General features: G+C 49.0%; 2 protein-coding genes across 2 annotated transcripts in view; one reads left to right on the top strand and one right to left on the bottom strand.

Annotated features, from left to right (window-relative positions):
* LOC107292402 (UBX domain-containing protein 1-like) overlaps positions 1 to 879 on the bottom strand; it is a 6,490-nt gene extending 5,611 nt beyond the window's left edge. Inside the window, exon 1 of the mRNA XM_015821488.1 lies at positions 818 to 879. The gene's annotated coding sequence lies outside the window, so the exon portion shown is untranslated. The remainder of the gene's footprint in view (positions 1 to 817) is intronic.
* A 2,557-nt stretch (positions 880 to 3,436) lies between these two features.
* LOC107292428 (zinc transporter 1-like) lies at positions 3,437 to 5,522 on the top strand. The gene is made up of 2 exons (XM_029285147.1): positions 3,437 to 3,974; positions 5,065 to 5,522. Exons 1-2 carry the CDS (start codon positions 3,437 to 3,439, stop codon positions 5,520 to 5,522), a joined length of 996 nt encoding a protein of 331 aa, XP_029140980.1.
* The last annotated feature ends 6,892 nt before the right edge of the window (positions 5,523 to 12,414 follow it).

Genomic DNA, 12,414 nt, shown 5'->3' with positions numbered 1-12,414 from the left:
TATGGGGGGTTCATTCCCCATACAGACTGGAGCTCCAAACCAATGGCTGGCCTGGCAGGGGAGGATGGGTCCCGTGATCCAGCCCAATTGGCCCTTTCTCTTAATCTGACCCCAGTATACACGATTGTACAAAGGGGAGGAGGGATTTTTAGGGGGGGGTCATTCCCCATACAGAATGGCGCCCCAAACCAGTGGCTGCCCTAGCAGGGGAGGATGGGTCTTGTGATCCAGCCCAATTGGCCCTTTCTCTCAATCTGACCCCAGTATACACCATTGTGCAGAGGAAAGGGTGGGGGGGAGGGATTTCTAGGGGGGGGTGTTCATTCCCCATACAGAATGGCGCCCTAAACCAACGGCTGGCCTGGCAGGGGAGGATGGGTCTTGTGACCCAGCCCAACTGGAGGGGAGGGGGGGCAGAAGCCTCGGAGGGGGAGGGGAAACTGGTGGCAAGACGGCCGCCCCCCCCATGGCGTGGTGGTAGGCAGCTAGGAGGGGACTGGCTGCAGATTAGGGGTGGAGTGATGGGCTTTGTAGTCTATCCAGACTTTGGGAATGCCAGCCCCCCCGGGGGAGGAAAATGCAAAAGACCGTCGTCCCACCCACGTGGGAGGGAGGGAGGGAGGGAAGGAGGTCGTATTAGTCTGGTTTAGGATTATGGGTTAGGCCGGGCCCCCTCCAGCCGCGGCGGGGGGCGATGGGCCTTGTAGTCTGGCCTCGGGAGCAGCCCCGGAGGAAGCCCCCTGCTCTTCCCCCCGCCCGGCCCGCGCGAGCCCGGCCCGCCCTGCCCGGGAAGGGAAGAGGGAAGCGAGGCTCTCACCGGCGGCTCCGGCTCGGCGGCCCCGGCGAAGAAGCGGGAAGCGGCGGCGAGGAAGGCCCCGGAAGCGCGAGGCTGTTTGGGTCACGTGGGAGGGATGCCGGAAGAGCCGACGGTGGCCGCGGAGGGACGCGCCGCGCCTCCGCTCCGAGCTTCGCCTTCGCTCCAAGCGTCTCTTTGCTGCCCTCTCGCGGCCGTTGGCGGCCGCTCGCTTTTTTCCGCTTTTTTTCCCCCCCCCCGCAAACTGCGGTTTTTTGGCTTAATGGCGGTTTATTGAAAGCGCCCCTAGGGTTTTTTGCAAGACGCCCCCCACCCCCCAAAAAACAAGGTACGATTGGCTAAATAGAGGTTTATTGAATGCAGCATATCTAGCTAGGCTGGTGTTTCTCAACTTCAGCAATTGTTAAGATTTGTGGGGTTTTAACTCCCCAAAGTCCCCAATCCTCATACTGGAGGGGCATTCTGGGAGTTGGAGTCCACCCCTCTTAAAGCATGCTGCCTGAGGAATTCTGGGAGTTGAAGTCCGCCCATCTTAAAGCATGCTGGCTGGGGAATTCTGGGAGTTTATGTCCATCCATCTTAAAGCATGCTGGCTGGGGAATTCTGGGAGTTGATGTCCATCCAACTTAATTCAAGCTGGCTGGGGGATTCTGGGAATTGAAGTCCACCCCTCTTAAAGCTTGCTGGCTGGGAGATTCTGGCAGTTTATGTCCCCCCCCCCATCTTAAAGCATGCTGGAAGGGAATTTTGGGAGTTGAAGCCCACCCATCTTCAAATTGCTGAGATTGAGAAACGCTCCCCTCGATTGTATTTGCACAACACCCAAAACTACGGTTGGCTAAATGTCAGCTCATTGCATGCATCCTAGCCTATGTTTGCTAAACCCCGATGGGCTTAATCCCAGTTTACTTATCCATCTTAGGCAGGCTGGCTTGTGGTGTTGCTCCTGCAAAGAGTTAAAGCTTTCCCGTTTCTTTGAGTGAAGGTCGCTCAGCTATTCTCTGTCCAGCCTGGGTACAAATCTGACTCATCCAAATAAACAATCAGACTCTTTGTGAAAAGGTGAATTCGGGGCCAGCAAATCCTTCCAGTTCAGCTGCTCCAGCCTTTCTCAGCTCTTCGGGTCCCCTGGCCCTTTGCCCAGGTCCTCCTCCCTGGCCTGGCACACACAAACACATACAGAACGTACACACACAAACAAACACAGGCTGCCTTTTGGCACGGAAGATCCATGAACCCTGACTGGCCCTCACTACACTCATTGTAATTAAAATGTATTTGCATTTTAGCTGTCCTGACTTTGTCTTAGACGCTTTTACTTTCAGAGGTTGTCCTATTGAACAGAGTTTTATAGTGTGTTGTACTCACATTCTTTCTATCTATCTATCTATCTATCTATCTATCTATCTATCTATCTATCTATCTGTCTGTCTGTCTGTCTGTCTGTCTGTCTGTCTGTCTGTCTATCATCTATCTATCTATCTATCTATCTATCTATCTATCTATCTATCTATCTTTCTATCATCTATCTATCTATCTATCTATCTATCTATCTATGCTAATGTTTTATTTAAATTATATATAAATGGGTTTTATTAGATATTAGACATCCAATATCTAAGGGGCTACCCCCCCAAAAGGGAGGGTCCACCTATTCTCCCAAGCCCCCAAAGGCAGGACAAGAAGCAAAGAAACAAAAAAAAAAAGGAAACTAATCAAGGAGAGAAGCAACCTAGAATGAAGGAGGAATTCCCTGACAGTGAGAACAATCAATCCCTGGAAGGGCTCACCTCCAGAACCTGTGGGTGTGCCAACATGGGAGGTTTTCAAGAAGAGACTGGACAGCCCTTTGTCTGAAACAGTGTCGGGTAGCCTGCTTGAGCAGGGGTTTGGACTAGATGACCTCCAAGGTCCCTTCCATCTTTCTTATTCTGTGATTATTCTGCTTGAGCAGGGGGCTGGACTAGAAGACCTCCAAGGGCCCTTCCATCTCCGTTATTCTGTTATTATTCTGCTTGAGCAGGGGGCTGGACTAGAAGACCTCCAAGGGCCCTTCCATCTCCGTTATTCTGTTATTATTGTGCTTCAGCAGGGGGTTGGACTAGAAGAGGTCCCTTCCACGAATCCCTTCTGTGATTCTGTTATTAGTGTTGCGTATCAGTGATGGCACAACCTCCATAAATGCGATACACTAAATCAATAAGTGCAAGAAACGAGAACCAAAATCAACAGGAACTCCCCCATCCCGTTGGATCTGCCTGTTCCTTTCCTCGCAAGAATCCCATGCATACTGATAAGCTTGGCCGCCTTTCTGCAACTGGTGGACAGCCGGGCACGGGTCCAGGAGAAAGAGGGGGGAAATCAGAAGAGAATGGCCTCTTGGAAGCCCGGCCAGGGCTGCGTGCCAGGACTCCCCGGCAGCTGCCGACCAAATCCCCCTGGGAATGAGAAGCCGGGAGGAGACACACAGCAGCAAAGAGGCCCACAGGCGTTGATCCGAAGAGGCCAGGAAAGGCCAGCTCAGGATCCCGGAGGGGCACAATGGGTGGGCTGCCAGGCTGAGACCCTGGCACCGCTTGGCACCGAGCGAGGGGTCTACCAAGAACTGACCAGAAGCTGCAGATGGCAGCTCACCTGAGAAAGACGCCGGAGTTCTCCCTCGCCAGCCTGCCAGCCTGGTTGGTGGGCAGCCCGGACTTCACTTTGGGCCAGCTCTACCTGTTGGTCACTCTCTTCCTGGCGGAGATGGTGGCCAGCCGCGTGACGGCCTCGCTGCTTTTGCAGGCTTGCGCCTTCCACACCTTGGAAGGCACGCTGGCCCTGGCGGTCCGCTTGATGGACGCCCGGCTGGGCACGGCCGCCAGCGCTTATGCCAGCTGGAAGAACACATTTGGGTGGTCGCGAGCCCCCGTCGCCGGCACCCTGGTCAACGCCGTGTTGCTGAGCGCGTTGTGCCTGGCTCTGCTGGCCGAGGCCCTTCGGAGAATGGCGGAGCCCCGGCTGACCCAACACCCGCTGGCACTGATGGGCATCGGGGCCCTGGCCATCCCCATCCATCTGGCCAGGGAGGTTTTGCCCTGGAAAGTGCCCACTAAGCTGGACGTCGGAGCCTGCTGTAGCAAACAAAGGTTTGGGCCAATGGGGAAGCAGGAAATGGAAGGTAAGTTTGCACAGAATAAAATATAGAATAGAAATACAATAAGAATAGAAAAGAATAGAAAAGAAAATAGAGAATAGAAAAGTAAAGAATATAGAATAGAATAGAATAGAATAGAATAGAATAGAATAGAATAGAATAGAATATAGAATAGAATATAGAATAGAATATAGAATAGAAATACAATAATAGAAAAGAAAATAGAAAATAGAAAAGTAAAGAATATAGAATAGAATAGAATAGAATGTGATGGGGAATAGAATAGAATAGAATAGAATAGAATAGAATAGAATAGAATAGAAATACAATAATAGAAAAGAATAGAAAAGAAAATAGAAAATAGAAAAGTAAAGAATATAGAATTGAATAGAATAGAATATAGAATAGAATATAGAATAGAAATACAATAAGAATAGAAAAGAATAGAAAAGAAAATAGAAAAGTAAAGAATATAGAATAGAATAGAATAGAATAGAATAGAATAGAATAGAATAGAATAGAATATAGAATATAGAATAGAAATACAATAAGAATAGAAAAGAAAATAGAAAATAGAAAAGTAAAGAATATAGAATAGAATAGAATATAGAATAGAATATAGAATAGAAATACAATAAGAATAGAAAAGAATAGAAAAAAAAATAGAAAAGTAAAGAATATAGAATAGAATAGAATAGAATAGAATAGAATAGAATAGAATAGAATAGAATAGAGCTGGAAGGGACCTTGGAGGTCTTCTAGTCCAGCCCCCTGCTCAAGCAGGAGGACCTATACCACAAGTGGAGCTGTGTCTTAAATTCAAACTAAGCTGGTCTTAGTCTTCCTTCTCTTCCTCCAACAGATCTTCTGGGCCACGGATCCTCAAACCATAGACAAACCTGGTTGGTCAGAGAGGGGAATCCTGCATTGGCCACGGGACCGTGGCGGACTCTTTATCTCGGATGGATGATGGCTTGTTTTGGACCCCTGGCGGTTTTCCTGCATTCTCTCATGATCTACCTCTGGTGGACTCCCTGCCCTGGACACGCCACGTGCCTTGAACCCTGCCCAAAGGATCCGTGTCAGCTTTGGGTAACATCTGAGGTCCTGCCAGCCCTGTCAATGGATTGTTGGCTGCTGTACGTGGATCCCGGGCTGGCGATGGTGGTTGCCATGGCCTTCCTGTGGCTGATCTGGCCCGCCTTGCGGGCCTCGGCCATGGTCCTCCTCCAAGCCACGCCAGAAGGCCTGGATCTGTGGCTCCTGGAGAGACGCCTCCAGGCCACGGAGGGCGTGGTGGCCGTGCGGCAGCTGCGCGTCTGGCAGCTGGACGGCTGCGGCCGTTTGGTGGCCACGGCCCACGTGGTGTGTCTCGACGTGGCCGCTTTCGGGCCGGTGATTCAGAGGGTCAAGGGTGTGTTCTGCGAACACGGCATCCACGCCGTCACGGTGGAGCCAAACGTGGGGATGTGCCCGAATAAGGAATGTCGGGAAGGGTCCGGACGGGGACCGGCTAAGAGGCAGCTGCGTGCAGATGCTGCAGAGATGCTGGAGTTTGAGACCTGTGTATGAAAAGAAAGGAAAAGAAGGAAGGAAAAGGAAAAGGGAAAGAGGAAAGGAAAGGAAGATAGATGAAGGAAAGGAAAGGAAAGGAAAGGAAAGGAAAGGAAAGGAAGATAGATGAAGGAAAGGAAAGGGAAGGGAAGGGAAGGGAAGGGAAGGGAAGGGTGGGGAGGGGAGAAGAGAAGAGAAGAGAAGAGAAGAGAAGAGAAGAGAAGAGAAGAGAAGAGAAGAGAAGAGAAGAGAACTTGTACCACTTAGGAAATGGGTGGTTAAGAAGTCTGATTGATGAATGAAAATGAATGAATGAACGAACGAACGAACGAACGAACGAACGAAGTCACCAAGCTGTCTTTCATGCTCTCATCCAGTCAGAGTGAGGACCCCAGGCTGTAAATCTCTGAGCCCCCAAATCTGTCCTAGTGGTCTCGTCTTCTCTGTGGTTTCCTGTCCTGGGGGGCAACAGGGTTTAGTTCTGTAAGTGGAGCGGTATGTGGGAAAGACCTCGGGAGAGGAATAGTCAGAGAAGAGACAGCTGAGCCCTCAGGAAGGGAGGGAGGGAGTGAAGGAAAAGGGGCCTGGCCTGGTTTCTTAGGTTGTAAAGGAGGGGGCGGGAGAGTTGTAATCGCGGACTTGCACAATTGTGTTAACGGAGATTTACAATAAAGTACATTTAGCTCATCTGGTTATGAATCCTGTCTGGTCTAACTGGTTTGGCTGATCTAATTCTCTCTCCTTCCTTTCTTCCTTCCTTCCTTCCTTCCTTATCCTCCTTCTCCCTCCCTCTCTCTTTTTTCCTTCCTTTCTTCCCTTCCTTCCTCCCTCTCTCCCTCCCTCCCATCTTCCTTCCCTCCCTCCCTCTTTCCCTCTCCTTCCATCCTTCCTTCCTTCCTATCCTCCTCCTCCTCCCTCCCTCACCTTCCTTCCTCTCTCTCTCTCCCTCCCTCCCATTTTCCTTCCCTTCCTTCCTTCCTTCCCTTCCCTTCCCTCCCTTTTATTTCTTTTCTTTTCAAACGGGTTGATCCCAGGCAATGAGAGTTACTGCATTCCTCTTTCCCCCCCCCAGCTCCCCTGAAAGAAATAAAATATAAACCCATGGAAGACACCAAAGCAAAAAGATTTTCCCTTTTCTTTAACTGCGCATCTTCCGCAGAGAGGATGGGAAATTAGGAGACAGAGAGACATCAGGAATCACCCAGGCGTCGTCTTCCTTTCGGATGACCCCGTCATGATCTGCCCTCCGAGTTCTTCACGTGCTGCAGGAAGAAGATATTATTTCCCTTCAATTTGGGGTGGGGGCGGGGGTCATTGGAGGACAGGAAACCCTCCCCCCCTTTTTTTAAATCCTTGGGGCACCACCTTATTACCTGGGGATGGGGGTCTCTAAATCATTGGTGGTCTCAGTCAAGAGGAGCACTTCTGCTTTCTTTTCCATCTCTGGAGAAGCTGGTGAACCCGTCAGCGATTCTCCTGTCAGTTCTGCCTCCACTTCCGGTTTCGCTTCCACTTTCGCTGCCGTTTTCGCTTCTGGTTTCGCTTCCAGTTTCGCTTCTGGTTTCGCTTCCAGTTTCACTTCCGGTTTCTGACTCGCATGACCCTGTTGTTCCTTCTTCAGCAAGAGCTTCTTGGTCACCACGCTGCTCTTGGGGGACTTGATCTTCAGGTGCTTCTTGATGCCTTCGCAGACGGCTTTTATCTTCTCCTCGGTGTCCACGTAGCCAGCGCCATTCTGGGTGGGGAGAAGGAAGATGGTCTGCTCTCCATCCTTTCCCACCTCAAGTCTGGGCACCTCTGAGATTGGCCGGTCCCAGACTTGAGGGGCGAGTGAGTCCCAAGGCTTCCGTCTGGGAAGGGTTGGGCGAACAGCCAAGCTTCCCTCAACAAACCATGGTACCCCTCTGAAAACCAGGATGGTAGAGTTTTGGAGAGCTTCCAGTCAGTTTATAGACTGGTCAGGGTCAACCTGTCAGCGTTGATGGGGATGTTCTTGGTAGTTCCTTGGTTAGGAGACACTTGGGTATAAAAAGAAGGCAAACACCGTTCTTTTTGAGAAATGATGGTGTTATCTAGTTGGGTTGTGAACTACTAGGGTGTTCTGCTTGAGCAGGAGGTTGGACTAGAAGATGTCCAAGGTCCCTTCCAAGTGTGTTATTCTTATTTCTCCTCCTCCTCCTCCTCCTCCTCCTCCTCCTCCTCCTCCTCTCTGCTCTCTCCCTTCTAATACATTACCTATTAGGTAATAAAATGTCTGCAACAAACAACCAAACTCAGAAAGCACCAAGGAACTCTCATTATTCCTCCTCCTCCTCCTCCTTCTCTCCACAAACCCCTCCCTTCTAACACTGACGATGTTACCTAGTTGGGTCATGAAACGTCTGCAAAGAAACTACCATGTGCAGGGAGCACCAAGGATCCCACAGTCCTCCTCCTCCTTCCCCTCCTCCTCCTCCTCCTCCTCCTCCTCTCCACAAACCCCTCCCTTCTGATGATGTTACCTAGTTGGGTCATGAAACGTCTGCCAGGAAAAACCAAGTGCAGAGAGCACCAAGGACCCCACAGTCTTCCTCCTCCTCCTCCTCCTCCTCCTCCTCCTCCTCCTCCTCCCTGCCAACCCCTCTCCCTTCTAACACTAATGATGTTACCTAGTTGGGTCATGAAACGTCTGCCAGGAAACAACCAAGTGCCGGGAGCACCAAGCACCCCCCCACACAGTTCAATGTTGGTTTAGCCCATAAAGTCCCATTTCAAAAGCCCCCCAAGTCCCCTTCTCACCTTCTTGGAATGCAACACTATATCGGGTTGTGGCAGAACCACTTCGAAGGTTCCACTCTCAGCAACTTCGCCAGTCTGGAGAGGAAAAAAGTGATGGGAAAGAGGGAAAAGGCTGTCGTGAAAATGCGAGGGTCAGTCAGCCGCCCTCGTCACAAGAAGCAAAGGGAGGGAATCCCAGACACTCATCTCTCCAGCTACAGGAGTCCTCGACTTAACGACCACAAAGGAGCCCAAAATTTCTGTCGCTAAGTGAGACACTTGTTAAGTGAGGTTTGCCCCATTCAAAGTCCTTTCTGTTAAGTGAATCGCCTCGTTGTTAATCACCTGAGCAGGGGGTTGGTCTAGATGACCTCCAAGGTCCCTTCCAACTTTATTATTATTATTATTATTATAGTCACATGGTTGTTAAGTGAATCTGGCTTCCCCATTGCTTGTCAGAAGGTCGCAAAAGGGGGAATCACGTGACACCCCCCAGGACGCTGCGACCGTCGTAAATCTGAGTCAGTCGCCAAGCATCTGAATTTTGATCACGTGATCGTGAGGGGTGTGTGTGTGAGTGTTGCAACGGTCATTAAAGTGTCAAAAGTGTTCCTAAGTCCCTTTTTTTAGTGCCATCGTAACTTCAAACGGTCACTAAGTGAACTGTCGTAGGTTGAGGACCACTCGGACTGTAAAAATTCATTTAGGACGGCTTAAACACGGGCTTTGGGGCGGTTTGCCAAAAGGAGACCGGTTTTTGAAGTCAAGCATGGAAAGCGAGAAGCCAGCAAAAGGGGCTGCTGGTTTAACTTCAGACAGATTTTCCCAGTCTGGATTCGGGATCGGAAGGAAATGTTTGAGCTCCAATTCAGACCACTGATGGATTTACACCCAGCCCTTCCCCGCCCTTCTGGATCGGCTCCACCACAACTCACAATGTCAAGTTTGTTCGGAAATCTTTTCTCCAAGAGCTGCTTAATCTGCATGAACTGGGGGAAAAAATAAGAATCCTTGTTTATAACACAGAATTATAATGGGTGGGTAATCTACAGTAGAATAGAATAGAATAAAATAGAATAGAATAGAATAGAATAGAATAGAATAGAATAGAATAGAATAGAACAGAACAGAACAGAACAGAATAGAATAGAATAGAATAGAATAGAAATAGAATAGAATAGAATAAGAAATAATAGAATAGAATAGAGAAAAATAGAATAGAATAGAATAGAATAGAATAGAAGCTGGAAGGGACCTTGGAGGTCTTCTAGTCCAGCCCCCCGCTCAAGCAGGAGAACCTATACCATCTCAGACAGATGAATGTCCAGTCTCTTCTTAAAAACCTCCCGTGATGGAGCACCCACGATTCCTGGTGGCAAGCTGTTCCACTGGTTGATTGTCCTCACTGTCAGGAAGTTTCTCCTTAATTCTAGGTTGCTTCTCTCCTTGATCAGTTTCCAACCATTGTTTCTCGTCCTGCCCTCTGGTGCTTTGGAGAATAACATGACCCCCTCTTCCTTGTGGCAGCCCCTCAGATACTGGAACGCTGCTATCCTGTCTCCCCTATTTCTAAAATTCGGTCTAAGACTGGTGGAATCACGCAAGCCGTAACCAATTATTGCTGGTGTTAACTCTCATTATTATTTAAAACTTACGAACCAACAGGAAAAGTCAAGTTAGTTTCAAGTCCACCCAGAGCTTAGGAACAGGAGATTATATGGTCTTGCACGTTCCGAAGCCTCCGGGTGATGTTAAAAAGGACCAAAAGGTGTGAAGTCTTGAAGGAATTGGGCACAAGGGAAGAGAAGCATTCTGGGATATTTTAATGGGGGAGAGGAAGGGAGAGAAGGGGCGGAAGGGGCAAAAGGCAGGATGGGTGACTTACCCTAACTCTGGATCCTCAGGAACCTCTACAAAAAGGGGAAAAGAAGATGGAAGATCAATTTACCAGATAATGGATGGATGGATGGATGGATGGATGGATGGATGGATGGATGGATGGATGGATGGATGGATGGGAGGGAGGGAGGAAGGAAGGAAGGAAGGAAGGAAGAGGTGGGGAGGGAGGGAGGAAGGAAGAAAAAAGGAGAAGGGAAAGAGGAAAACAAAGGGGAAGAAAGGAGGGAAGATTGAAGGAAAAGAGCAAGGAAGGAAGGAAGAAAAAGGAGAAGGGAAAGAGGAAAACGAAGGGGAAGAAAGGAGGGAAGATGGAAGGAAAAGAGCTAGGGAGGGAGGAAGAAAGGAAGAGGGAGGGAGGGAAAGGGGAAGAAAGGAAGACAGAAGGAAAGAAGGAATAGAGAGAAAGATGAGGAGGAAGGGAAGAAGAAAGGGAAGAAGGAGAGAGAGGGAGGGATGAAAGAAGGAAGGAACGAATAGAATGAAATATAGGGAGGGAGAGGGAGAGGCAAAGGCAGAGGGAGGGAGGGAGGGAGGGAGGAAGGAAGTCAAGAAAACATCCAGGATAAGGATAAGAATGGAACTGAAAACATTCAAAAAATTCCCACCAATTACTCAAAAATCAGAATTAGGAAGACAGGAAAACAAATTTTAGCAGCCCTAAAAGCAGCTTCATTTACTTAAACACACACACACACACACACAACTACACAAACCTCTCCCCACCTTTCTCCCAAGAAAGAGAAACTCAAAACATGCATCTCCCATACTTTTGGAGAGCTTGGCCTCTCCTTAACTTCCTTCTAAATGTTCAAACTGCCCTTACTGAAGGGTTGTTGTTTTTTTTTGGGGGGTGACCCTCCCCACCCTTCAGGGGTCTCTCCTGGAAGAGGACAACCCCACACACACACACACACACCCAGGGTCTTCTTCTCATCTCACCAAAAGAGGATCTTCACTTCGAGCAAAGAGTTAGAGCTCATGGCCGTCCCTCACTCGGCTGAGGGTCCCGGAAGGAGAAGGGGTGACCGGTTGAAAGGGTTCACCCCACAAGAGAAGCTTTCTTGGGGGGGGGCGCAGGTCAATGAAGAGAGTGGGGGGAAGACAGATTCATGGAGGCTCCCTTGTGGGCTGAAGCTCAGGAGAAGAAGATCTGATGTTCCTAAGCAACCACTGCAAAGTTCTGAGTTCAGACACACACAGAGTATTCTGCTTGAGCAGGGGACTGGACTAGAAGACCTCCAAGGTCCCTTCCATCTCTGTTACTCTGTTATTATTCTGCTTGAGCAGGGGGCTGGACTAGAAGACCTCCAAGGTCCCTTCCAACTGTGTTATTTTGTTATTATTCTGCTTGAGCAGGGGGCTGGACTAGAAGACCTCCAAGGTCCCTTCCATCTCTGTTATTCTATGATTATTCTGCTTGAGCAGGGGGCTGGACTAGAAGATCTCCAAAGTCCCTTCCATCTCTGTTATTCTGTTATTATTCTGGTTGAGCAGGGGGCTGGACTAGAAGATCTCCAAGGTCCCTTCCATCTCTCTTATTCTGTGATTATTCTGCTTGAGCAGGAGGCTGGACTAGAAGATTTCCAAGGTCCCTTCCAACTGTGTTATTTTGTTATTATTCTGCTTTAGCAGGGGGCTGGACTAGAAGATTTCCAAGGTCCCTTCCAACTGTGTTATTTTGATATTATTCTGCTTGAGCAGGGGGCTGGACTAGAAGATCTCCAAGGTCCCTTCCAACTCTGTTATTCTGTCAAGCAATCAACTGAGCACGGATCCCCAGGCAGGAACTGGAGATCACCGCCTGCTCATCCTCGTCTTTTCAAGGCTAGACTGTTTACGTCTAAAAATTCTCACCCCACCCGAATCCCTCAACATTACTCCCTAACTGCTGCCTGTCATCACGTTGGACTTAGGCAGAGGAGAAGGAAATTACACAATGCAAGCTGTTTAAAAATAAAAAAAATGAAGGATTGCCTGGCAGGGATTGAAATCCAAAGGAGGGAAGGAAAAACATCCATAAGAACATAAACAGAGGGGTTATTTGGAGGAACGAGACTCAAACGTCCAGCTTTGAACACACAAATCTCTCTGTTTCCTACAACTTCATCCCAACAGCCTTGTTTTACCCCGTAAGACATAACTTCGGTGGAATAATCATTAAAGCAACAGAAAAACTTTCAGGGAGATGGATGGTTTGGAAAGAAGACCTATAAATAAAATGAATAATTATCCCCCTGGTTAGCACAGCGCTGCA

This window comes from Protobothrops mucrosquamatus, unplaced genomic scaffold, assembly GCF_001527695.2.
Source record: "Protobothrops mucrosquamatus isolate PMUCROS unplaced genomic scaffold, P.Mucros_1.0 scaffold1339, whole genome shotgun sequence".
Classification (NCBI taxonomy): domain Eukaryota; kingdom Metazoa; phylum Chordata; class Lepidosauria; order Squamata; family Viperidae; genus Protobothrops; species Protobothrops mucrosquamatus.
Note: the sequence above shows the minus strand (reverse complement) of the source record. Positions and strands in the feature narration are given on the sequence as shown.

Coding starts and splice junctions, on each gene's coding strand:
- LOC107292428 (XM_029285147.1), top strand. CDS start 3,437: ATGGCAGCTCACCTGAGAAAGACGCCGGAGTTCTCCCTCGCCAGCCTG. Junction 3,975..5,064: donor GGGGAAGCAGGAAATGGAAG/GTAAGTTTGCAC, acceptor AGGTCCTGCCAG/CCCTGTCAATGGATTGTTGG.